This window comes from Mytilus trossulus, chromosome 5 (assembly GCF_036588685.1).
Source record: "Mytilus trossulus isolate FHL-02 chromosome 5, PNRI_Mtr1.1.1.hap1, whole genome shotgun sequence".
Taxonomy (NCBI): domain Eukaryota; kingdom Metazoa; phylum Mollusca; class Bivalvia; order Mytilida; family Mytilidae; genus Mytilus; species Mytilus trossulus.
Genome location: NC_086377.1, coordinates 42,457,288 through 42,485,041, shown reverse-complemented (window position 1 = coordinate 42,485,041; position 27,754 = coordinate 42,457,288). Strand labels below are relative to the sequence as shown.

Sequence of the window (27,754 nt, the reverse complement as noted above, 5' to 3'; positions counted from 1 at the left end):
TCTTATTTTTCAAAAAACTTTTAAATAAAGTTTTGAAGGGCGTATACAAAATCGTCTTATTTACCCTACAATAATAACCTACCAAAAACAATGCATTTGGCCGTGCATACTAACACAGACAGCCGGTGTTTAGTGTATATGTTTCCGACCGTATGATTCATATTAAGAAGTTAGTGAAATTTATTAGATACAAATGTATATAACAGATCAAAATACTAGTAGTTTATATCTAAAATTAAACTATGCTATTACAATTTAGGATTAGATTTTTGAAATAATAACATATAAATTGTATACCCCATACCCATATTTATGCAACTTCCAAGCTTGTCCGATATTATAGATATACGAAGATCGGGGTATGAGTGCAAATAAGACATCAATCCATCAATGTCACAATTTTTAAAAGTAAACCATTCTAGGTCAAGGTACGGTCTTCATCACGGCGCCTTGGCTCACACTGAACAGCAAGCTACTAAAAGTCACAAAAATAACTAGTGTAAAACCATTCAAACGGGACTAAGAACAGGTGCAAACAATTGCAGCGGGATTACACGTTTTAATGTTACCAAACATTATTCTTTTCAGAAACAATAGTGTAACGTCTAGTCCGGCGGCCTCATGAAAAATTGTCCACTACCTGTTACAAGCATGAAACTTGCCACAAACCTTCCTCTAGTTTTACCCTTTAATTACAGATAGGGAGGCATTTGAAAAAAATGTCCCACTTCCGGTAAAATTCAAAATGGCGGACAGTATACTTAAATCAGACCAATATCGAAGGCTGGTATGTGAAAAGGTGTTAATTTAATGCTACTAAAATTATATTTGTCACGAACAATTGTTATATAGTTCTTTTGAATACAATTGGAGTTTATAAGTCTTTGGAAGCCCAACTTCCGGTAAAAATTAATATGGCGGACATTTATTTATTTGGGAGGGTAATTGAAGTGTATTTGAATGTACTGCTACCACTACAAAAGTTTAAAAATCTGAAAAGACCAGTTTTTGTCTGAATTTGCATGAATTTTTACTCGGTATTCTTAATTTGTCGGAATAATTTAAAAAAAAATCTTGACATAGTATTAATTTGTCTAATAAGCTTCTTGATTTTTATTGACAAGTGTCTTGACAGTATGAATATTGTCTTAAAATTTCTAGACACTTCCTGTTTCATCTGATAAGAGTCTGGATTAGTCTCGACCAATTCTTGACTGTCTTAAATTTGTCTCGATCTGTCTTGACATATTCTTGACCTTCCTAATAGTGTCTGAATATGTCTTGACATATTCTTCACCTTCTAAATAATGTCTGAATATGTCTCGACACATTCTTGACAGTCTTAAAAATGTCTTGACACTATCTCAACAGTATAAGTTTGCCTGAAATGTGTACAGACTTATTCTGCACTGTTTATGACACCCTATTGCCGTTATGTACTCCTTTTTATTATGGCTAAACTACACTTTAAAGAATCAAGGATAAATTTGGTAGAGTAATATACCTTTTTTGTGCACCAAAATTGGAATACCCTGAATAATCCCCTAGTATGTAGTTCAATTATGATCTATTTTTATTAAACATTTAATTAATTATTTTCTCTTGGAATATAAGTCGAAGTAACTGACAAATAGCATTTAGATTTTTGCCACTCGAAAAACTGCTAGTCAAATTTGCTTTACTAAAATAGGTGTCTTAAAGGCAGTTTTGCAATGTGACCATGTGTCAATTCATCTTTTGGGTTTGAGTTGCTAAAAAAAGAGGGGGGACTTTCGTGTAAGTCAAAGAACTTGTTCTCTTCTTGATAAAAATACCTTATTCATTTTTTAAAACAACCCAAAAACTTTTTTTATTCAAATTTCAGTGTTGAATTTTATAAACTTATATAATTTTGTTTTTGTGAAAACTCCTTCCTGAAAAGAAAAAAAACCCTGTTTAGAACTATATTGGGCATGTCTGGTTAAGATCCATTTCAAAAGACTAGTCATTTCTATAATAATTTTCTTTTAATCTTTGAAATGGTCAACTGATAAGTTGTATGGCTGCTTACAGGTAAATCAGTAATTTCAATTTGACAGTTGTGTGTATTTTGGGTGTGGAATACCTTAATTGCATAGGAACATCATGTCCATGTCTAATACTAAATATATATTCCAACAGATGACATTCCATAAATTTTTCTTCTCTTAAATGAATGCTTTTTATCTCATCATAATTTGCCATTTATATAAACTACATTTTTGTACAATAATTATTTACCATATTAACATTGAATATTATGAATGTAGAATGAAATATATATATACAATTAAATTGGTTTTGATCATTTAGTTAAGAAAGATTTAGGAATAAAAATTTTATTCTTTTTAAAAACCCACATTTAAATTGTTATTTATCAACACACTCACATTTAAATTATTTTATACATAAGTTTTCATAGCCATATTTGCATTTGAAAAAATATTTAGATACCCACATTTTTCAATTATTTTCATGCCTAACTTTCATATTTTTGTAAGTAGTGTAACTTAAAACAACAGTATATTATGTCAAGAGAAATAAAGATTAAAGTTATATCATGAATATTGGTCATGATTTTTTAAACTCAGAACTGTCAAGTAAATTTAAGACACAATTCAAAATGTTCAGAATATGTCAAGACATACTGAGAAAAAATAAGAATGTCGAGAATATGTCGAGAAATTTCAAGACAGTATTTAAATGTCAAGAATTTGTCAAGAAATTTTAAGACCATATTCAGAATGTCAAGAATATGTCGAGTAAATTTCTTACAAATTTGATATAAATGAGAATTTGTCAACACAAATTATGACACAAGTCATACTTTTGGAGAATGTCGAGTAAAAGTTCATGCAAATCAAGACATAAACTGGTCTTTTCAGACTTTTTGACTTTTGTAGTGTACTATCATCATATTCTGCAGGAACCTTCCTATGGTGCTTTTCGTGGATACAATATATGGGTCACATGTCTATGAAATCACAACTTCCGGTGATATCCTATATGGCGGACATAGAAATATGAAAAGAGGAAAAAAATATTTTTTATTTTTTATGAATATTTTTTTTTTTTTGTGCTGGTCATTCAATTTTTGACTTTAAATTATTCTCAATCCAAAAAATTCACTAAATCTTAAAGAGGGACGAAAGATACTAATAATATGGCGGCAACACATTGATTTCTTTTCACAATCACCACCACAAGCAAACAAAGCAGTGCACGGGAGACCTGATTTCCCACATTTACAACGACCACCGCATCCTTTTTTTTTTTTTTTTTTTACATCATACGCAATGCACAAGCTCTTGACAAGATGACGATGTCTCAGAAAGAGCTGTCCAAAACGGTTCTCATTGATTATCTTTGTCCCTTTGTCTTCCACAAGCGCCCGGACAATGTAGTTATGGACCTCATTCCAAGCTCGATCCCCATACACAGACGCCTTGGAATATTGCGCGTTTAACATGTTGGAGAAGACTAGACCGAGACGGTGGAATAGCCTCAATTAGTCTTCCCTCTGGCGCAAACAGTTGTTTTCTTGCTTCTTAATTTCCATCTGATGTTTTCGTTCGATCGTACATTAAAATCACGTATCGTTCTATCAATGCCATTATTAAATCCATATCTGGTGATTTAGGTTTATCAATCATTATTCGGAGTGCTAACGTAACATTTTCAAATGCCATCTTTGTCTCCCACACAGTCTTTTTTTCCCTTTCCAGCAAACGAATATACGATATCAAGACCGGTAAAGGCATGGAACACAGGAAGTGTGTGTGATATCTCAATGCCTATCGCATTTGAAAGTTAACGAATGGATATACATCTGAAGCGTTGTCCACTCCAAAACGCTAGCCGTACTTCGTCTGCCTTAATTTCACGGAATAGCGACACAGCAATGACAGCAACAGCCGTATCGACTGTTTGAATCATGACTCGTTTAAGTCCATGTTTCACTGCATCAGTCACATCCACCATGATTCTAGTGTCAGCCTCTTCATGTGAACATGGTTGTAAATTTGGTGGATAACATAACGCATCCTGAGCATTTGTTGCTTCAACTACCTTTTCCGCAATATGTTGTTGAGCAAGGTGTTGAGAAAGAAACTAAAAAGTTCTTTTTTATTGTCATCATCTCTCAAAAAACTTTGCCAATTTTGAGGAATTTAATTTGACCCTGGATTAGACTGCGTATTCCCTTCCCTCGTTTGCTTCTTGTGGCAGCCTTCAAGCTGTTATCGATGTACACATCCCAGACTTCATCAGCTGTCGTTATTGTCAATAGTTTAAAACACTTACTGAGAAGATCCGATTTGGTTCCAAGACGCGTTTTCCCATTCTGGCTCAATGCTGGCAGATTTATATTGTTTTCATGTGCAAAGAAGTCTTCCAAGTCGCCACCACTTGTCTGACAAGATATAAAGAGTCTTGAAAATAACGACACATAACTTTTCAGTATGCTTATTTTATCCTTCATTGCCGAAACAGTCTTCCCGTGTGAAGTTCTAAATAATGCCATTGTATTTTTCTTGATTGGTTCATAAATTGGAACAGTTCTTTTTATCAGTCTGTCTTCTATGTATTTTTCATACTGTGTTTTACCGATCTTCTCTAATATTTGGATATTACCAACGACATAAGTTGGTGCTATATCCTATGTATCAAGGACAAGCAAATTTTGACTATCTCCCATGAACGGATCCCCTAACTCATTCATTACTTTTACCATCGACCAAATATCCTTCTAGAATGACTTTTGTACACTTGTCTTATTTTCGTGGTGATGTTTGTCTTCTTCTACCTTAAAAATCTCTTACAGTGCTCTCAAACTCTGTTGTCAACCTTGCCATTTCAGGTCCTGCAATCATCCATCGTCGTAAAGCTACAGGATTTTCAGTTTATCCAACTGCACCACCATACGACATTATTTTTGCATTGTTCTGCACATGAGCATGGTCTATTGCTATTACAGAAAACTTTCTTTTTGTTTTGTGAACGACAAATTTCCCAGAAAAAAACTCAAAATGAGCATCAGGATTGGTAGATGAAAGAACGATTGTATCACGAACATTAACCGGTAACCATCGTGAGAAGTGGATATGATCTAATGCAAAGAACCAAGTGACGATTCTAGAAAGTGCTTCTCTATATAGTTTAAAATGCCCTTCTCTTATGGCTCTGATGAAAACGAGCGCATATAGTTCAGGTTTCAGATTGAGGAACCAGCAGTGGAACTGAGGTCTTTCTGTAGACATTTGCAACACCACTCCTCTATGTCCAGTTTATGATCAAATTCCTTATTATCACTGTATTCCTGGTAAGCAGCCTTCAATAAGATGTACTAACAACATGCTGATATTTGATGAGCACGTCTCGTCCTTGTTACGTGACTAGCATTTTAAAATGCCCCAGCTTTGCCAGAATATGCAACATTGGCTTGTGTCAGCACAGGTGTCAAATTAGATCCTTCCAACCAATCTCCAATGGTCTTAAACGTTGCCATTTCAATATGAAGTTCACCGAACATTACTATGAGCTTGTTTCCACCGTAGATTTCTGGCAGAAACTGAAAACAGAGGTTGGTCAAACGCTATGACTGGATTCTGACCAGGATTTAATGACTTGACCCTAGTCTTTATAACATCAAATGAGTGCTTTATCATTGCCACAGATTTAGCCTCTTCTTCAAAGAGTGGTAGCAGTGCTGATACGCAGGGTACAAAATCCTTCATGTTCTGCATGATAGGCTCCCCAAGAAACCAATGTTCTTTCCTCTGTATCATTTTCCTTTGAATTGGAAACAGTTTCAAGCCACCTGTATTCGTTCTGGACTGCTTCATGTAAGTCATCAGTACATCCTTTACATGTACTATCTGTCACAGGAATAACAGGTACATACGTCTTCAAAACAGCTGGTTTGATAACAGCATATAAATCAGGCAATCTTTTAGTCACTCGTCCGCCTTGGATGTTGGTTAACTTGAAATATGATTGCTGTTGTCCATTCATTTGAGTTGTCACATGTTGGAAGAGAGAAATTCCTGTTCCATGGAATGAATCTTTTGTTGTGGTTGAGCTAGGTTTATGATCAATATTATCTACGGCGGCAGTAGTGATAACGACGGAGGACAAACATATCCGTCCTCTTGATACCTATACTGCTTACAAAGTGTATCGATAAGAGATGTTGATACTGGTAAAATTCGATCATATGATACTGACAATCCTAGTTCTTGTTAAATTCTTTTATGACTATTGACAATCAGCATTTGAGCAATGGATAACGTTTCTTGGGAAAAGGAATCAGTTGTTATGTCTGGTCCATACAGTAACATATTCACTAACGTTAAAAGAAAGCGTGGTACTGATTTTTCCTGACAATCGGCAGCAAATGTGAATTCTGAAGATGCTGCCATCATATCACTTCTAACAATCTTTACAACCTTAGATATCTGCATATAATTTGAGTCGAAATGTGCATCACATGCCCTTCGTAAGGCTGGTCCAATGTCATATTTGAATGCTTAAAAATATTCTCGACCTTGCTTATAGGCCTCACTATCATGTGTATACGTCAATTATCTATTCTTCAATCTCGTACTAATTCAGCTAATGCAATTCCGTGGCTAATTCTTGAGTGTGTTCTTCCCTCAGACACAATGTTATTAGTCACACTTGAGGCTTTTCGATAAAGATCTATTAAGCACTTCGCGTGATACTTTGCCTCTTAGGCTACAAGGTCTCCTGCACTTAACTTCACTAGTAAGGCAGTGTCTTGTAGCTTTTGAGCACATTCACTAACTCGATTGTCAATGCCATAGGTCGCTGCTTCACGTAACCTCTCATCTTCCTCAATAGTTTCACAAAAGAATCAAACATAATCTTTTATACCAATTTGACAGGGTAAACTCATACGTGATTGTCTTGCCTCTTGTAATAATGAGGCTTTCCCATCATCAAATATATATGTCATTCTGCCTTGCGGAGGCAGGACATTGGAGTGTGTCGTCACTATCAGTTTGACAAAACATGCCTTGAAACAAGTCCACATATTGGTCAACGTCTCCCTATTTGAGATGATGTTGGTACTTGTTCATCAAATGTATCAATGAGCTGAAACGATTTGTTGGACATCTCTAGACTACAATCAGTTGGTTGAAACAAAAGTTTATGATAGATAATAAAAGTTTAACTATGAACACTTGCACAACTAGCAAAAACATTAAGTGCTTATATTGACTATAATTCATATCATTCTACAAATAATCGGGTAAATTTGATGTCTGAGAATGAAACGAACTATCATATACTTACTACAAAATGCATCCAAATACCTAAAAAATATTTTTACAAAACAATATACAAAAATTTGCCAAAATTTACAAAATTTGATTTTTGTTTGTCTGCCATTTTTTTTTATTTTACCGGAAGTACGGATCTTTTATAAAGGTCTGCTTAAAATGAAAAAAAAACAACAGAAATTTGATGCAGTTATGTTGAGTCGTACGCCTATTAAAATACTTTAAGTCGAAATTAACTTGAGTAGGAAATGATGTCCGCCATTTTGGATTTTACCGGAAACGAGATATTTTTTACAATGCCTCCTTATCTGAATTAAAAGAGTAATATTTGAGAAAGGTTTATGCCGAATTTCATGCTTGTAGCAGGATGCGCACAATTATTCTGAAATATGCTTGTAGCCGCCGAACTAATCACTACATAAAAAGATTACGTGTACAAGATGCCATATTTGAGTTGCCAAATCTTATAAACCTATGGTTCAAATCTTTCAATTGATTTTATAAGATGTGTACCTATGACTAGATTAACAACTTAACAAACCAAACTAGAGGCTCTAAAGAGCCTGTGTCGCTCACCTTGGTCTATGTGCATATTAAACAAAGGACACAAATGGATTCATGACAAAATTGTATTTTGGTGATGGTGATGTGTTTGAAGTTCTTACTTTACTGAACGATTTTGCTTCTTACAATTATATCTATCATGAACTTTGCCCATTAGTAACAGAGAACTATATTTGGTAAAAATTTACATAAATTTACCAAATTAATGAAAATTGTTAAAAATTGACTATAAAGGGCAATAACTCCTTAAGGGGTCAATTGACCATTTAGGTCATGTTGACTTATTTGTAGATCTTACTTTGCTGAACATTATTGCTGTTTACAGTTTATCGCTATCTATAATAGTATTCAAGATAACCAAAAACGGCAAAATTTCTTTAAAAATTACCAATTGGAGGGCAGCAACCCAACAACCAGTTGTCCAATTCATCTGAAAAATTCAGGGCAGATAGATATTGACTTGATTAACAAATTAACTTCTTGTCAGATTTGCTCTAGATGCTTTGGTTTCATAGTTATAAGCCAAAAACTGCATTTTACCCCTATGTTCTATTTTTAGCCGTGGCGGCCATCTTGGTTGAATGGCCAGGTCATCGGACACATTTTTCAAACTAGATACCCCAAAGATGATTGTGGCCTAGTAGTTTCAGTGGAGATTTTGTAAAAGATTACTTAGATTTATGAAAAATGGTTAAAGATTGACTATAAAGGGCAATAGCTCCTAAAGGGGTCAACTGACCATTTTGGTCATGTTGACTTATTTGTAGATCTTACTTTGCTGAACATTATTGCTGTTTAAAATTTATCTCTATCTATAATAATATTCAAGATAATAACCAAAAACAGCAAAATTTCCTCAAAATTACCAATTCAGGGGCAGCAACCCAACAACCGATTGACCGATTCATCTGAAAATTTCAGGGCAGATAGTTCTTGACCTGATAATTTTTTTTATCCCGTGTCAGATTTCCTCAAAATGCTTTGGTTTTTGAGTTATAAGCCAAAAACTGCATTTTACCCCTATGTTCTATTTTTAGCGGTGGCGGCCATCTTGGTTAGTTGACCGGGTCACGCCACACATTTTTTAAACTAGATACCCCAAAGATGATTGTGGCCAAGTTTGGATTAATTTGGCCAAGTAGTTTCAGAGGAGAAGATTTTTGTAAAAGATTACTTTAATTTATGAAAAATGGTTAAAAATTGACTATAAAGGGCAATAACTCCTAAACGGGTCAACTGACCATTTTGGTCATGTTGACTTATTTGTAGATCTTACTTTGCTGAACATTGTTGCTGTTTACAGTTTATCTCTAACTATAATAATATTCAAGATAATAACCAAAAACAGCAAAATTTCTTCAAAATTACCAATTCAGGGGCAGCAACCCAACAACCGATTGACGGATTCATCTGAAAATTTCAGGGCAGATAGATCTTGACCTGATAAACATTTTAACTCCCATGTCAGATTTCCTCAAAATGCTTTGGTTTTTGAGTTATAAGCCAAAAATGCGTTTTACCCTTTGTTCTATTTTTAGCCATGGCGGCCATCTTGGTTGGTTGACCAGGTCACGCCACACATTTTTTAAACTAGATACCATAAAGATGATTGTGGCCAAGTTTGGATTAATTTGGCCAAGTAGTTTCAGAGGAGAAGATTTTTGTAAAAGATTACTTTAATTAACGAAAAATGGTTAAAAATTGACTATAAAGGGCAATAACTCCTAAACGGGTCAACTGACCATTTTGGTCATGTTGACTTATTTGTAGATCTTACTTTGCTGAACATTGTTGCTGTTTACAGTTTATCTCTAACTATAATAATATTCAAGATAATAACCAAAAACAGCAAAATTTCTTCAAAATTACCAATTCAGGGGCAGCAACCCAACAACCGATTGACCGATTCATCCGAAAATTTCAGGGCAGATAGATCTTGACCTGATAAACATTTTTACCCCATGTCAGATTTGCTCTAAATGCTTTGCTTTTTGAGTTATAAGCCAAAAACTGCATTTTACCCCTATGTTCTATTTTTAGCCATGGCGGCCATCTTGGTTGGTTGACCGGGTCACGCCACACATTTTTTAAACTAGATACCCCAATGATGATTGTGGCCAAGTTTGGTTTGATTTGGCCCAGTAGTTTCAGAGGAGAAGATTTTTGTAAAAGTTAACGACGACGGACGACGACGACGACGGACGACGATGGACGACGACGGACGACGACGGACGACGACGGACGACGACGGACGACGACGGACGACGACGGACGACGACGGACGACGACGGACGACGACGGATGAGAAAAGCTCACTTGGCCCTTCGGGCCAGGTGAGCTAAAAATAACAAACAAACAAGAACAATTAAACGACAGGTTAATTTTCGAGAATAGTAATTGATACCCCCTGCATATGGGTGTACGTGTACTGGTTTTGGTCATTTTTAATCCTTTGTACGTTTTGTCTCTTTGGCAATACACATTGAACCTTTTTCAGAACATAATTTTCGATATAACATATGGTTATGATACAACATGCCCACATCAATCGCATAGAACTATGAGAGCAGAGGCAATTTGTGGTAATTATTCCATTACAAGATACCAGTGTCTGTACACCATAGGATATGAAAGTTACATTGAATCCTGTCGTCAGTACACCATAGAAGATGATTATGACTGGTGGACTACATTAGGATATGTAAGACTAGGTAAATAAACGACTGTTGTGCTGGTTACAGGACGATTGAGTATCTAACAACTATTTTGAACCCCGTTACATTCAATTTAAATTGTTGTTTTTGTTACTATCTGTCATATATGTGTATAGTTTATTACTCTAGCATTTATCAAGAAGTTACTTTTCTGTTTGAATTATTTATAATATTTCATGTAGGAGACTTTGACATTTCGTACCTCAATGGCATTTCGTTAATGCCTGAGGACTGAAGAATTGAAAGGCCAAAAACTTAATGCAATAGTTGAAATTGTTGAAAATGAAATTAAGAAGGAAAATGCGAATGTGTCAAAGAGACAACCCGACCAAAGAGCAGAAAAACAACACACGGCCACCAATAGGTTTAAAGCACAACGAGAAAGTCGTGCACCAGAAAGCGGGCTCCATCTGGCCTATTTAAATACTGTACACTAGTTCAGTGAAAATGGACGTCAGACTTTACCCCGAAACATATAAATGAATCCATTTTCTTTTTTAAATCATACAAGACTTACAAAGATCAGGGGTACCTGACTTTGGTCGAAGCTTAAATGACTGAAACTTTGGGTGTTCCTAGCTACCCAACTACGAACTTTATATTGCCATATACCTTTTTTTTTATTCGCGCATCATTATCTAACGGACGCGCGTCGAGTGTACAAATTTTAAACCTGTTATATCTGATAATTCTTATAGAATAACAGTTCCCGTTAATTTAAGAAGAAATGTCTCTATCACTTTCTAACTGATTCAGGCTTATTACCGTAATGATAACTGAAATCACTTAAATACTGATTTTGCATGTTCTAAGAATTATATTTTCAGGACAAAAATTTGTACGCTCTGGAGAGTTTCTATTTTATGTAGACTGTAACAAAAATAGATATCAACCGTTTAAACTGCGGTCAAATGTTAGTAGTCAGTGTGAAATACAGCGGTCGCAATGCAATGAAATAGGACAGGTTATTTACAATAATGGTACAACGATGGATGATATAGTATGCCGCTGTGATTACAGAAAAGGATTTGCATTTTTATCTGAACCAGAAAATCCTTGCTACTGTATCCCTTCAAAAGAGGACTGTACTTGTTACAAAAAACAATGTTCTGGATTGCTTACTCCAGGTACGTATGTTGAAAGCATGTTCAAAATTTTAATTGAAACTCATAATTAATGTTATACCGTGTATGAACATAGATGATGCCTTTGGATAAGATTAGCAATCATGCCTTTTTCAATCGGATGATCAAATCTATCTTGTGCTCGAATTTAAGTCGATTACATGCTTACTTTTACTTTCAATTACATTTATTAATTAGTATCAGTGTTACAAGCCATTGCCCCACTATATATTTTTATAAAGCTGACAGTTTTACAGCATGTAATTAACACCGAAGTCAACCTAGTCCACGATCGCACTATACTCAATGACAACATGCAAATGATCGTAGTAAAGTCGTTGTACGGTCGTGTCGTGTTCTTCATGATTGTGATGAGCATCGCCAACTTCTAACTTGTTCAAAACGATCGTGGTGCAGTCGTGGCGAAATCAAATCGTTGAAAATGCGATACAAGACCGCAGGAAGGTCGTAGAAGGATATCAAAGGTTGAACCATCGTAGACATAGCTAAGCGTGGTTAAAACGTAGTATAACTGTGGTGAAATCATTGTCGAAGCGTAATGAGGACGTAGTAGCAACGTGAAAAAATAAAAAATCTCCATGTTCATGCCGCTCATACTGCGACTCTCAACCATCTGCATTTAATTTAGATCGCAGTTAGCGTGGTGCTATCGTGGTCTAGGGCATACAGAATTATCCAATTAATTCATAAATGTAATATATTGAAAGTCCCATCTGGATGATACTTTGGACACATTCTTGAACTTTGTTTTGAGAGGAATGAGAAACATCTCATTATGTCGATCCCTAATGAGATTTTGTTTCTTCTTATAATATGATAAAGTTTAAAACAGTCAACCATCTAGGAACATTTCAAAAATATATCTTTTTCATGACAAAATAAGGCTTAAAATGAGTTACAGCAGCTAAATTGAATACATAGTTTTAAGGGTGTTCGAGTGTATAATATTTTAATATAGAATTTCGCTATTCTTTTCTAAAAAAAACCTTCATCATACAGTACTTGCAACCTTAGGCGTTACTGTTTTGGCGATCAATCATCGGTCACCGATCAGTCACCGATTAGTTAAGTTCGCGTCAAACTCACGTCAGACTTATTTAAAGTAAATGAGTGATCGGACGGATCAGACAGTTAATACCGATCGACCTTGCTGACGGATTGAACTTGCATACTTCACATGATAAACTAATACAAATTACGGAATCTTAGTTTCGTTTAATTTATTTAAAATGGCGACTCGTGAAATACGTTCAAGTACAACTAATACATTTTTATTAATTATTTGGCAAATTGTTATGAATTGAAATGAAAAGAAATGTACAGATAAAATCTAAATTGAAATAGTATTATTAAAGAATGGTCTTTTCTACATTTTTTAGGTTATAATATTTTTAAACCCGGCGAGTTCTATTAAACGTTTTCTATATATCGTAATTTTGATTTTATTATTTTCCGAAAATACTCGGGAAAACGAAATGAAAGGATCAGTTATTACAAATTTTAGTCTATTATTTTCAATATTTTCAATTTTTGTATCTTTATCATCATAAAATTCTGTATTTTTTTTTATCACAATCACAGCCTTCCTATGAATATTTATCACAATCGAAGCCTTTAGATCAACAAATAGAAATATAAAATTGAGAATGGAAATGGGTAATGTATCAAAGAGACAACAACCCGACTATAGAAAAAAAACAACAGCAGAAGGTCACCAACAGGCCTTCAATGTAACGAGAAATTCCCACACTCGGAGGCGTCCTTAAGCTGGCCCCTAAACAAATATATACTAGTTCAGTGAAAATGAACGCCATACCAATTTCCAAATTGTACACAAGAATAAAAAATTAAGATAATACAAGACTAACAAAGACTAGAGGCTCTTGAATTGGGACAGGTGCAAACATTCGGCGGGGTTAAACATGTTTATGATATCTCAACCCTCCCCCTATACATCTGGCCAAAGTAGAAAAGTAAACGCATAACATTACGTACATTTAAAATTCAATTCAAGAGAAGTCCAAGTCTGATGTCAGAAGATGTAACCAAAGAAAATAAACAAAGTGACAATTATACATAAATAACAACAGACTACTAGCAGTTTACTGACATGCCACCTCCAGACTTCAATTAAACTGACTGAAATTGAAAGATTATTATTTCATCATATGGATATCAGGCACAATCCTTCCCGTTAAGGGGTTTAGTATCATACCATCATAACATATATGAGAAGAACATAACCCGTGTCATGCCAACAACTGGTTTTTGAATAATTGTGTTTAGTTCCGATGCAAAGACCCTATAAGTAAATCAATATTAACGCCAACATATGCAATCTTTTATGACCTGCCAACAGTATCGTAACTATATCCCTTCTTAATAAGTCTATTTAAAGGTTTTGTTAGTTTCTGCAGTGAATACTGACATTTTTGTGCTATATAAAGAATATTTCCATAAAAAAATTGGATGTGAAATACCTAAACGTGTAAGAAGTCTGCGTGTTGATCTATATTCACGAAGGATGTCCTTATACCGATGCAGGCGATTTGGTGTCACGATATCACAGTAGCATGAGTTCGAATCCCGGCGAGGGAAGATAAAAAAAATTGCAAAAGCAAATTTACAGATCTAACATTGTTGGGTTGATGTTTAGACGAGTTGTATATACATTATGTACACAGCCATGTATCACCATCATTGATGGCGATCCGATGGATACATTTGTTGTAGAGTTGTCATTGACTCAGACATTCTTATAAATATAAATATTTTCTGTGACCTCAACTTACATTAATTTGTAGGATCCTTTACTATGGACAATTTAGCTTATCTGTAACAATAACATCTTCATGCCTTATATATCATGTGCTGTAGTACGCCGCTAGATTCAGAAGACGTTAAGAGGCCGTTATCCGTTTGAATGGAGGATGTGCACAAAGTACTGATTCTTTGGCGTATACCGATCACTCATGATGTGAACAGTCATCTTAAGATTAATTTTGAAATGTCTGACATTGTAAAGTTCGACTATAGCAAAAATTGTAAAATGCATTTGTTTTACAAAAATAACCCACTTCATTTTGTTATTAAAATTGTGGTTAGATAAAACATTTTTTTCATACATTTTTTGTTCGTTTAAATGCCAATGTTATCATATGTTTCAATATTTTGTTACAAATAATTTTTCATATTCCTTCCAAAATAAGAGGCTGCTTTTTCAATTTGTCAAAAATCAAGGTGTTGCAATACTTTTTTCTATGTGTTTATATATGGCTTTTTCTATTTCTCTCATACATGTTAAATGTCTATACTACTCAACTCAACAAGATATATATATATATATGAGGGTACTTTTTATATGGCCTTTCAAATACCGTTTCGATCCCTAACATCACTGAAGAGACATTTATATTAAGATCCATTTTGTTACATCTTGTGATCAATTTTATTTGGTAATCGCCATGACAGTCAGCAGGGTTAAAGAACATCAGTTGTTCGACCTGTTAGTCAAATGCGTTTTGTTTAAATATACTTTTTCATTTTTTTGTCTTTTGGAAAATGTTGTTTGTGCTGTTTTAGACCCTTCTACAACGAAATTTGTTTTACATGCACACGTATAAAAAATGCGGTTTTTATCCAACGCAGTCATAGGTTTAAACGTAGTTTTTAATTAAGACTCGTTTATATTTTTTCGTTTGGGCTTGTATCATATTTCCCCCCCGGTTCATATGATCCGTTCCTCCTATATTGACTCTAAAATTTCAAGAGTTTATCTAAAAATGAGGGTACTTTTTCTAAAAATGATGGTACTTTTTATATGGCCTTCCAAATACCGTTTCGATCCCTAACATCACTGAAGAGACATTTATTGTCGAAATCCGGATCTGGTGTACTAAAAAAATATTGACACCGTATGTTTGTGGCATAAAATCGTGGCAACAAGTTATTTTTTTTCTGTTTAGTATTAAATGTATATTAAGTTCCATTTTGTTACATCTTGTGGTCAATTTTATTTGGCTATCGCCAATGGCTGTCAGCAGGGTTAAAGAACATCAGTTGTTCGACCTGTTAGTCAAATGTGTTTTGTTTTAATATACTTTTTCATTTTTTTTGTCTTTTGGAAAATGTTGTTTGTGCTGTTTTTAGACCCTTCTACAACGAAATTTGTTTTAAATGCACACGTATAAAAATTGCGGTTTTTATCCAACGCAATCATAGGTTTGAACGTAGTTTTCAATTTAGACTCGTTTATATATATATACATGTATATATATATGTTGCAAATATCAATATTTATCAAAATAACTATAATCTGATAATACTGGAAAGTATTAATAAATAAAATACATTTATATACATACATGAACGATATCGACACACGTTTGCAAATATTACACAAACATTTGACAGCAATTACATTGGTTGTAAATGTTTTATAAACCGCGGTCTCTCAAAACTTTGCATACATCCGTAAAGATATGTTGCAAATATCAATATTTATAAAAAAAACACTATTATACTGGAAAGATAAGTAAATAAAATACATTTACATACTTGAACGATATCGACAACGTTTGAAAATACTACACAAAAATTTGTCAGCATTTACATTGGTTGTAAATGTTTTATAAACCTTAAATACTAAACTTTGCATATATCTCCTATCTTGGAAAGTGCATGTAAATATATGGCCTATTTTTACATATCTTTGGAGAATGATTAAAATTATGGAAATAAAAAAAATATCTTTAGCATATCTTTGACGACCTTCTAAAAAATGTCAAAGGAATAGTACATTTACATATACATTAACAGGTCCGCAAATATATCTGGCAGAAAAGTAGTTTACATGACTGTCCAAATTGTTGTAAAACTGCCTCTTCGTGTAGTGTTAGGAAACGTGCACAACAACTTAATCCCTTTTTTTCCTAAAACTGAACATCTGTTATGAAGAACAACCAATCCAAATGAACAAAAAGTACTGAAATTATATGGCGGTTGATAATTTCTATCAAAATAAAGCAATACAACATTCTTATTCCACCAAAAAAAAGTTTAAGTATTTTAATTCTTATTATATCTCAATTCTAATTAAAAGACTTATCTCGAGTTTTTTGGAACTGAAACTACTATAAAGTGTTATAAGTCTCAGGTTGAAATAGCTGATTTCAAATTAAATAGTATAATTTTTAATAAAAAGAAGATTAATTTTAGTTGTTCTCAACAATACGAACAAAATTTTAATATGATTTTCTGACATTCTTTTAATTTTATGAAAACCAACCTTTTCTAAAGTATAAAAATTTCAAAAATCCAATGGCGGTCAATAATTACCATTTTCGTAGGAAGAAGTACATATTAAGGTAGATCACAGGTATATGTTTTTTGAGACAGATTTTTTGTGAACTAGCAAGTTTAACACTCGACGACTCAACATGTTGGTTTTGTAACAGAAACGTGACAATACATGTTTTCTCGTTCCAAAATGTATTAAATATTTTTTGAGACAGAATTTTCTTATAATTTGCTAAAATGAAGATTTTACCATGCTTTTTTCAAAAATTTAATAAAAACTATGGGTCACCGTGCTTTTTTTTCAAGCTATGAGTCGTTAAACATTGCAAAAATTTGGTTAGTGTGTTCATGAAAAAACACATTAGTGTGCATACAAAAAATTCTATGAGATAGAATTTTGAAATAAATTGTGAGAAGAAAGGTTTCATAATATGTTTTAAGAAAATAAAAAGAAAACATGGTGTCACCGAACTTGTTTTTTTTTGCTACAAGTAAAAATAAAAAAAATCCCTATTAGCCCAGTATAAATTTTGAACTAAAAGAGTTATCTCCCCATAAATGGCTCATTTGAAAAAAAAAAGATTTTTTAACCCAAAAACTGATATTTGTTAAAATATTTTAAATAATACGATTAATTAACATGTTTTTTTTAATTTGAAAAACAGTCTAACCATTGACTTGCAAACTTGTCTCCAAATATGCACATTTAGGCAAATAACTAGACCGAGTTTGTACTGTGATTGTACAATACAAGATGGCGGTATACCATGAATATACCTTAACAGAGACATATAATACAATTAGGTATTTTATGTTTCTGATGTAAACAATATTCAATAAAAAAAACTATTAATCAACATAAGTAATTTAACGCTCTAAGCATCTTATACAGTTATACTATTTTTACTCTTTTTATTGCAACCTTCTTCTTTTTTGTATAAGCTTCCTATAGACAGGAACACCTCTAATAATATTAGAGTATATATAAGGGTAGATTTGTGGATAATTTTTTATTTGTTTTTTATTACTATGTTCAGCACACTATGACGTCACGCACGATGTTCCTACAACCCCTATGATTTTAAACAGAATCTTTGAAATTTCCTCCGCAAAACAAAATAAAATGATAATTAACGCTAACCACTATAAAAACTAATTCAGTATATGTTTTCCTTTATGTTCTTATAGCTCTTGGTCATATGCTTAGTAATATCTAGTATATTTGAGGAGTAAAACAACAAAGCTATATGAAAAAAACGGATGTCCAACGTTACATTTTTGAACAACTGTTTTATCTCTTATGTATAGTGATCCTATTTCTTATTCTCTGATCTTCCCAAAACTTGGCAGAAGCAACGAAGTGTGTCAGTTCTTGGTTAAATTGAAGCCGTTCTTTTGTCGAATTTTGTTTGACTCGGTGGCTCCATATTAAGCTGGGATAAGAAAAATGTCCAATGACGTTTTACTTTGACTTAACGGCTAAAAGGTAGTTTTATAAGTATACATAGCTAAAAATGTCTAACAAATGTGAGATAATTATAACATCTCCCGAAAGAACAAACATTTGCCTCATTGTTCGCGAGTTTAAAAATAGTAGATTCTATAAAACCATCTCTACACAGTCGTTTTGCAAGCGGTAGCCATTTTGTCCAAGTTGATATTTCATTTGTCCAAGCAATTAATGCGGGTTTGTTACCTGATATTTCAATAAGTATTTTATAATTTACCAAAGCAAAATTTAGATACACAAAAAGAACATAAAGTCTAGATTCTTTTTTCATTAACTGCATGTTTGGGACTTACAGGAATAAAATGCTACGAAACATAACAAAACGGTAGCCATTTTGTCCCAACGTCGAAAAACGTCGAAAAAACAAACAAACGCTTTTTTTTCGACGTTACATGTGCAAAATTTGTTTTATTGTATATTCCCGATACTTAAAACGAATCGTTTGGTGAAATTTAAAAAATAATTGCTGGTTGTCGAAAAAACCCACGGTGCATGTTGTGCATGAAACGGAGGTAACTGAAACACTTATCGGAAACAGCGACAAAAACAGTTTCATTGAATTGATGCAACCCCGTATTATACGGACGATTCAGGAGAAGATTAGTACATTTTAAAAGAAAGCAACTTCAAATGACTGGGAAAATATTTTCAAGATCGGGTTATGATGATTTATTTAATGGTTGTATTGCGACAAGTTATTTGTCAAGCAATTTTTTAATACAGATCAATTCAAATTAATCAAGGGTAAATATGTTTTTATTTACGTGCAGAGTGTCGGATATATAAATATATATTTGTAAAAGGGTTGAATCAAGATATGAACAATTTACATATGATATTCACCATGCAATCTTAGCAGTCTGGGAGTGAAGTTTTGTTATAATTCATTTATTGAAAACCGTATACTTCTGTCCCATTTTCCCTTCTTTCAAGTTCATTACTTACGATCAATTTCCACAACTTGATATAAATAAATTCATGGTAAATAGACATCACAAATTTAATAGAGACAGATTTAGAATCAACCAACTCCACGAAAAAAGCAAATGAAACTTGCAAATTGAATAAACGTGCGTCAAAAGTTTCAGAAAACTCTCTTTGACGTCGTGGTGGTGTAACGTCTTGTTGTAGGAACATCGTGCACAACGTTTATGTGTATGGTTGTTAATATATGTAGTTTTTTTTTGTTGTTGGTGTGTGACTTTTAAAGTTATATATACAAATGTTGCCTTTTCACTTGTTTATTATCATAAGCTTATCGTATTAACATATGACGATGATGTGTCTATCTTATTCTTGTCCGTAACAATACAATTACATAAATAATAGATGCTTACATGGTTGTAATTTACATAGGGAGTTTATGATGTTAAGAAAAAAAGAAGCTTGGGATTACATATTACATGAATTTGAAAACTTGTTAAAATAACAAAATAATAGTTAATGCTTAAAATCCAAAGCATATCTTTCATTTCATCTAGATATGATATCTTACTTTGCTAAGACTGATAAAAAATTCACATCAAATTTATGTATTGAATTTAAACTAATTATTTTATGCCATATTTTAACATATTTGTACTATTTAAAAATACAATGGCTTACACTTAAAAAAATACTATTCAGTTTACCATAAAAAAAAATAGGATATTAAAATGGATAAACCAAAAAAAAAAATGACTAAAATAAAATAAATAATAAGATCTGAGATGGTGATATTCAAACTTAAGACTTAATCTGATTTACTTGTTGTTTTAAGATTACTTTCACAATATCATGATCGTTATATATTAATGTTGTAATTGTACACGGGTGATTTTCGCATTCATGTTGATATTATTATCAGAATATATCCTACAATGTCCTTTTTCGCTTTTTAATAAATGTAATTCATAAGCTAATGTTTTTTTTTTGTTTTTTTTTTATAATAAGGGCATTGTAGATTTATTATATATATCATATTGTATGTATGTCATGTAAATATTGGAAATAAAAAAATCAAAAGTTAAAAAAAAAAGTATAAAAAAGACAAAGACTGACAAATAAATAGATGCAACATTTATATCGTCTAAATCTTAAAAAGTATATAAAAACTAACTATTTCAACAAAAACAAAATGGGTCCGTGTAACACTTATCAATTTAAAGTTTTAAAAAGTTTTGTAATTTTAGAATTTTTTGAAATTTTGATCAAAGTTTTAAAATATCAAAATTCCGAATTGTGTAAAAGTTTTGAAATTTTAAAATTTTAACCAAATTATTATAATATTAAAATTCTAAAAATCGTTTTTAAATTTGAAAGTTTAGGAATTTGACCAAACTTTTAAAATACTAAACCTAAGGTGCTATTTTGATTCTTTCACTTTTTGAAAGTTTGATTTTTTAAATTTTTGATTAAAATATCAAAAATAGAAAGGGGCGAACAGAGGGGTACCTGTAAAAAGCGAAACGAAATAAAAGCGGAACGTAACGAAACAATATGAATTAAAAACATACTGATACTTAAAAGTTTATGTATTAAATAAAACCACAGACAGACAGTTGTAGGCGGTGAAAAATTGGATGGATGACAAAATAAATATTTCTCAAAAGAAGAGAATTCATTTCGAAACCAGACGTACGGCTCTGATATTGGCCATTTAATTGCTGGTTTTTCTAGCACCCATATTTTAGGAGAAACAGGAGTAGCAGTAAAAATTGAACAACTCGCAGTAGGTCAAATAGTATGGTTAAGTTGAGCATGTATATATATTTTCTACTGCACTCAATAAAAAGCAAAAAAAAGTTCTATACACGGTGTATTATCTCAATTTTCTGTTTTTCTCTACGACTTCTTTTTGCAATCATGTTGGCTAAAGAATACATCATTTCATGAACATTATGAACGACCAGCTTTAACGTTTTAATCTGTTCTTTGTAAGTTATTGGCCCAACATATTCAGCTTTGTTCGTTCCCTATTAAGAAGGTCGATTTTAGTTAATATTTTTTTGGTACGGTAAGAATACTGAATGCATGGTGTCCCAATTATTGAGGTTGTGCTAGTCTACAATGTGAGAAATTTTTAATATATATATATATGTATATCTTAATTACGCTGAAATTAAGAGTACTAAGATCTAATATTAGTAGATTGGAGCCAAGATACCGTTACAATGTATCTACAAAAACTCATCATAGATGGATACCAGGATATAAATTTTTCCGTTTTTTTGCGCCAGACGCGCGTTTCGTTTACAAAAGACTTATCACTGACGCTCGAATCAAATTAAGTTAAAAAGCCAAATAAAATTAAAAGGGACAAATAAATTAAACGTTTAAATCCAACTTATAGATCTGGTTTTGTAAATGTTAAAACCTTGCATATCATATATAAACGTATACCATAAACATTATTTTCACGAGCATCATATTTATGTGATAGGTGCCGCTAAACTACCCCCCTCACAGTTTTGGAGGTCAAGCTGTGTTGTCCAAGAATCTATAAAATATTTTGGAATGCTATAAAGAACAAATACGCTAAATTCATCCAAGTGCGGACATCACAAAATAGCAACTAATAACATAACAATAAATTGTGTAATAATTATGTCATAAAGAAATTATCACAATTTGAAAGATTAATCTTCTTCTTTCTTTTGGTACCTTATTTATATAATATACTGTGAAGGTTGAAATGAATTACATCAGTTGAATGTTATTTGATTGGGAGTGAAAAATCTTTGTTTTGTGCTACCTTAAGGGATATTATTGTTCCGTATTTTTATTTTGTTATTTGAGCATTTTAAAGTTATCGCAGGCTACGACAATCGACTTTGAGCAAAATAAAAGAGCACATGTACACCCAGTCAGAATGGGGCGTGTAAAGAGAAGCCACACTGTCAGCTGCATGATGGATTTTTCCATTTTTTGGTGGAAACCAATGTTGCTCTCGAAAAACACGTACAATGTAAAACGCTGAATTTTAAGTACACTGAAACTGAATCAAGAAAAATAAGGACCAAAACAATTGAAGAGGTGTTTGGCCAAACTGAAGTTAAAACATATCCAAAGGGCTACCTTGTCCTAGGGAGTTAAATCCTATGTTTCTTCGTTATTTGTATGTAAACAACATATTTTAAATTATCGATTTTTTATGCCAGTGACAAATATTTCATGAATGTTCTTGAACAAATTAGCAATAAATGCAACAGGGAGAGAGTGTGCACAATGATAAAGACATATAAAACCTTTCAATTAGTTTAATTGAGCTCTGAAGCCGGCGTATGACAGTAACATCTAGCCTTATATAGTAGTCCTTTGTGAAATTTTCATCATTGGCATTTTCGGTCCTACTTAAAAGTGACCGGGAATTGAAAAAGCGCCCGGGGAAAAGAAAAAGCGCCCGGAAAAGGAAAATTAGCGCCAGGGAGAATAAAATAATAATATTTTATATTGAAAATATTTTTTTTCCTAAAAAAAAAATCATTGCTTGTTTTGTCCTTAATATAAATGAGGATATGTACGATGCTACATCGAAAGTGTTGTTTATATCTTTTTATAAAACTAAAACTTTAACTTTTTTAGTGTCTATGCTTATCAGGAATTAGTAATGCTTAGATTTGAGTTAAACCAAACTCCTGCTTTTTACACCTTCATTTAACTACAGTAACTATAAATGCATAGTGCTGATTTGTTTGCTGATTTATTATGTGTAACTCTTTTAATTATGATTAGATAAATATTTATCTGTAAAATTTAAGTTATTTTTTACATTTCAGTTCATTTTAATATTGTTTTTTTGAAGTTTTACATTTTATAAATCTTCCGCATAAACTGTGATTTATTATTATCTGTCTTTCGAAATAGTATTCATGTATTCATATATTATTGTTTAAATTGAAACATTCACACTTTTTTTGTGCTTTATTAAAAATGTCTATTGTCTGAATTTGCAAATTACTTGTCTAAAATAAAAAAAAAATCAATGTACATAACTTATTTCATCGACACATAGTTGTCTCATGCCAATAAAATATGTATATATTTTCCGCTATTTGTTTCCCCCCGGGTGCCTTTTCTTTTCCCCATGCGCTATTTGTTCTACCCCGGGCGCTTTTTCTTTTCCTCGGGCGCTTTTTCTTTTCCCCGGGCGCTTTTTCTTCACCCGGGCGCTCCCGGTCGCATTTTAGTAGGATCCGTCATTTTGATTAGTTTCGTTTGTTTCCTATTCTGACATAGGACTTGTATTTCCTTTTCAGTACGTTTTACCGTTCGTATTACTGTGTGTTTTTCATTCTTTATTGGCTACAGGTATAGGAAAGGGTTGTGATCTCACGAAACATGTTTAATGTGACCCTGTCGCATTTGTGCGCCTGTCCCAAGTCAGGAGCCTCTGTCCTTTTAAGTCTTGTATGATTTTAATTTTAGTTCATTGTTATATTTTGGAGTTATATAATCTATAATCACTGAACCAGTACACTTTTTTGTCTAGGGTCCAGCTGAAGCACGCCTAGCACAACGTTCATTGCGACGCTATATATTAAGTATTCCTGCCGTATCTTTTCTTGGAACTAAAATAATTTATAAAAGGCTATGTATTATCGTCATGCAATCAATAAAAAAAGAAAACAAAACGTTTAAAGCTGCATGCGAACAAATCTCTATTTCTGGATCTACCTTTATCGGGAACGTCAAAAAGGCGAATAATACTATTTGGTTTACTGCGATCGCGAGTTGGTAAGTTTTCACTGATACTTCTAAATGTTGGGCGCTGGGAACACCAAATAGCTCTGAATTATTTATCTCAAACGCTTATCTTTATATATAAGATATTTAAATCAACTGATTCCGGTTTAAAAAGATTTTTTTTTTGATAGATGCACAACCTTAAAATTTCAGGATTCTGTTATCCTAAAAGTGATGTCTGATATGTTTCATAAAAAAACGACTTCTTCTTTTCATTATTTATTCATTAAATAAAAATGATTTGCTATATTTCGTGCTATTTATTTATAACTAAGAATAATTGTTATCAGAGCCGTCTTTACATCAGTGTTTACAGGTACCCCTCGTTTCGCCCCTTTTCTATTTTTGATATTTTAATCAAAAATTTAAAACATCAAACTTTCAAAAAGTGAAATTATCAAAATTGCACGTTAGGTTTAGTATTTTAAAAGTTTGATCAAATTCCTAAACTATCAAATTTATAAACGGTATTTAAAATTTTAATATTTTAATAATTTGGTTAAAATTTCAAAATTTAAAACTTTTACACAATTTGAAATTTTGATATTTTAAAACTTTGATCAAAATTCCAAAAATCTAAAATTTCAAAACTTTTTAAAACTTTGAATTGATAAGTGTTTACACAGACCAAAATGGCATATAGACACCGTATAGAAAAAGCACATAAAAAATAATGAAAGACAAGCATACAAACTAGAGGCCCAAAAGAGCCTTTGTCACTCACCTGATATGTGTATTTACTGTTATACTTTTGCTTTACCGAAAAACTGCATTCTCCCCCAATGTCATATTTTTAGCCCAGCTGCCATTTTGGTTGTCAGGCAAGTTCAACGGAAACATTTTTAAAACAAGATGTCATAAAGTTTACTGTCGCCGAGTTTGGTTAAATTTGTCCCAGTAGTTTCAGGAATAAAAATTTACCAGAATTTATGAAATGTTTTTAATTTGATTTGAAAGGGCAGTAACTTCTTTTGGGTCAATTGACTATTTTGGTCATGTTAACTTATTTGTAGATCTTACTTTGTTGAACATAATTGTATTTACAGTTTGTCCGAATTTATAATAATATTCAAGAAAATAACCATAAATTTCCTTAAAATTATAACTTCAGAGGCAGAAACTCAACAACGGCTTGTCTGATTCTTCTGTAAATGTCAGGATAGATTGAACTTAACGTGATGATCATTTTTACTCATCTCAAATTTGCTCCAGTTTCAGGGATATAAGCGAAACACTGCATTTTACCCCAATGTTTTATTTTAGCCATATCGGCCATGTTGGTTGGCATCGGACACATTTTAAAAACTAAATACCCCAATAATAAATGTAAACAAGTCTGGATAAATTTATCTTAGTCGTTTCAGAGAAGAAGTTTTTTTGGTAAAATTACAAAAATTAACAAAACTTTGTAAAAGAAAAAATATAAAGGACAATAATTCTTTAATGGGTCAATTGACCATTTTGATCATATGACTTATTTGTAGATCTTATTTGCTTAATATTATTGCTAAGACAGTATTTTTCTATCTATAGTAGTATTTAAGACAAATTTGAATTTGTTTGATAGCCTTTTGGTCATGACAGTTTGTCTCTAATATTTAATTAACTGTGCATTTGTATTCAGATATCGCAGATCAAATTTATTCGTTCTTTGTGTAATCATACGTTTTTTGATTGAGTTAAGTCTGCTAATTGATATTTTATCGTATGTTTTTATATGTTGTGATGTTATGCTATTGTTTCAGAAAAAGGGAGAAGGTTTGGGCCCATTAAAACGTTTAATCCCGCAGCAAATGTTTGCACCTGTCCTAAGTCAGGAATCTGATGTACAGTAGTTGTCGTTTGTTTATGTAATATATACGTGTTTCTCGTTTCTCGTTTTGTTTATATAGATTAGACCGTTGGTTTTCCCGTTTGAATGGTTTTACACTAGTAATTTTGGGGCCCTTTATAGCTTGTTGTTCGGTGTGAGCCAAGGCTCCGTGTTGAAGGCCGTACTTTAACCTATAATGGTTTAATTTTTAAATTGTTATTTGGATGGAGAGTTGTCTCATTGGCACTCACACCACATCTTCCTATATCTAATTAAAAAAAAATCTAAATTTCCCCAAAATAACCAATCCAAGGGTAGCAACCAAACAACATGTTGTCCAGTTTTTTCGGAAAATTTCAGGGCAGATAGATCTTGACTTGATACAAATTTTTTTCTACGTCAGATTTGCTCTAAATGCTTTGGTTTCAGAGATATAATCCTAAATCTACATATCACCCCTATGTTCTTGTCTAAGTCATGTTGGCCATCTTGGTCGAGAGGCGGGGTCATCTAGTTTCAGAGGAGAAGGTTTTTGTAAAAGATTACAAAAGTTAACAAAAATTTGTAAAAAAATTGCTATGAAGGACAATAACTCCTTCAGAGGTCAATTGAACATTTTGGTTATTAAGACTTTTTTGTAGATCTTACTTTGTTGAACATTATCGCTGTTAAACAAGATACACCAATGATGATTGTGGCCTAGTTTGGTGAAATTATCTGCCGTTGTTTATCATCTTTCATTGTAGGAATCTGATGTACAGTAGTTGTCGTTTGTTTATGTAATATATACGTGTTTCTCGTTTCTCGTTTTGTTTATATAGATTAGACCGTTGGTTTTCCCGTTTGAACGGTTTTACACTATTAATTTTGGGGCCCTTTATAGCTTGTTGTTCGGTGTGAGCCAAGGCTCCGTGTTGAAGGCCGTACTTTAACCTATAATGGTTTAATTTCTAAATTGTTATTTGGATGGAGAGTTGTCTCATTGGCACTCACACCACATCTTCCTATATCTATATAATATTTAAATTTTTTTTTTAACATTCATAAATTCTGTATTGCACTCTTTGCTGTTTTAACAAATAACTTAATGTACAGCATTCCATCAAATATCCCTGTTACATACAATTATAACTGATATCCAGGAAGAATATACAGTAAAACTTATCTTATTTTATACATAGCCATTTAATACATTTCTTTTTTCTATAATTACTTTATAAATAAACATAATATCATATAAAATCTTATCGAAGTATTTAATGATGTTACAGACATTGTGTTGTGAATTTTACGGAGAAAAATAAGCTAATGTTTTAAAACTATACACTAGTATAACTGTCACACCATGTACTATGTATATATGCCTTGTCACATATTATTTGCAGCAGAAAGTATGCCATTGAATTGGATCAATACTATCCAGTATTTCCATTTTCACCTCTACATAACATTTCTCTCTTACAGTACTTAACACTGGACAAGAGGTAACCATATGAATAATATCTTCATTTTCTGTATTGCACAGTTCACATAACGGTTCTGCTATAAAGTGTGTGAATTTGTGTTTGTCTGACTGTATGATATGCTCCCGTCGTCATTCTGGCTTTTTTAATTTCTTTTCTTAATTCAAGTCTTGGTTGATTTTGTAGATTCCATACTTCAGC

At 32.5% G+C, this 27,754-nt stretch overlaps 1 protein-coding gene across 1 annotated transcript in view; it reads left to right on the top strand.

Moving 5' to 3' along the window:
- LOC134717962 (uncharacterized) overlaps positions 1–27,754 on the top strand; it is an 81,914-nt gene that overhangs the window by 21,374 nt on the left and 32,786 nt on the right. Inside the window, exons 4-5 of the mRNA XM_063580463.1 lie at positions 10,384–10,597; positions 11,428–11,727. Coding sequence (XP_063436533.1) covers positions 10,384–10,597; positions 11,428–11,727 — 514 coding nt within the window. The remainder of the gene's footprint in view (positions 1–10,383; positions 10,598–11,427; positions 11,728–27,754) is intronic.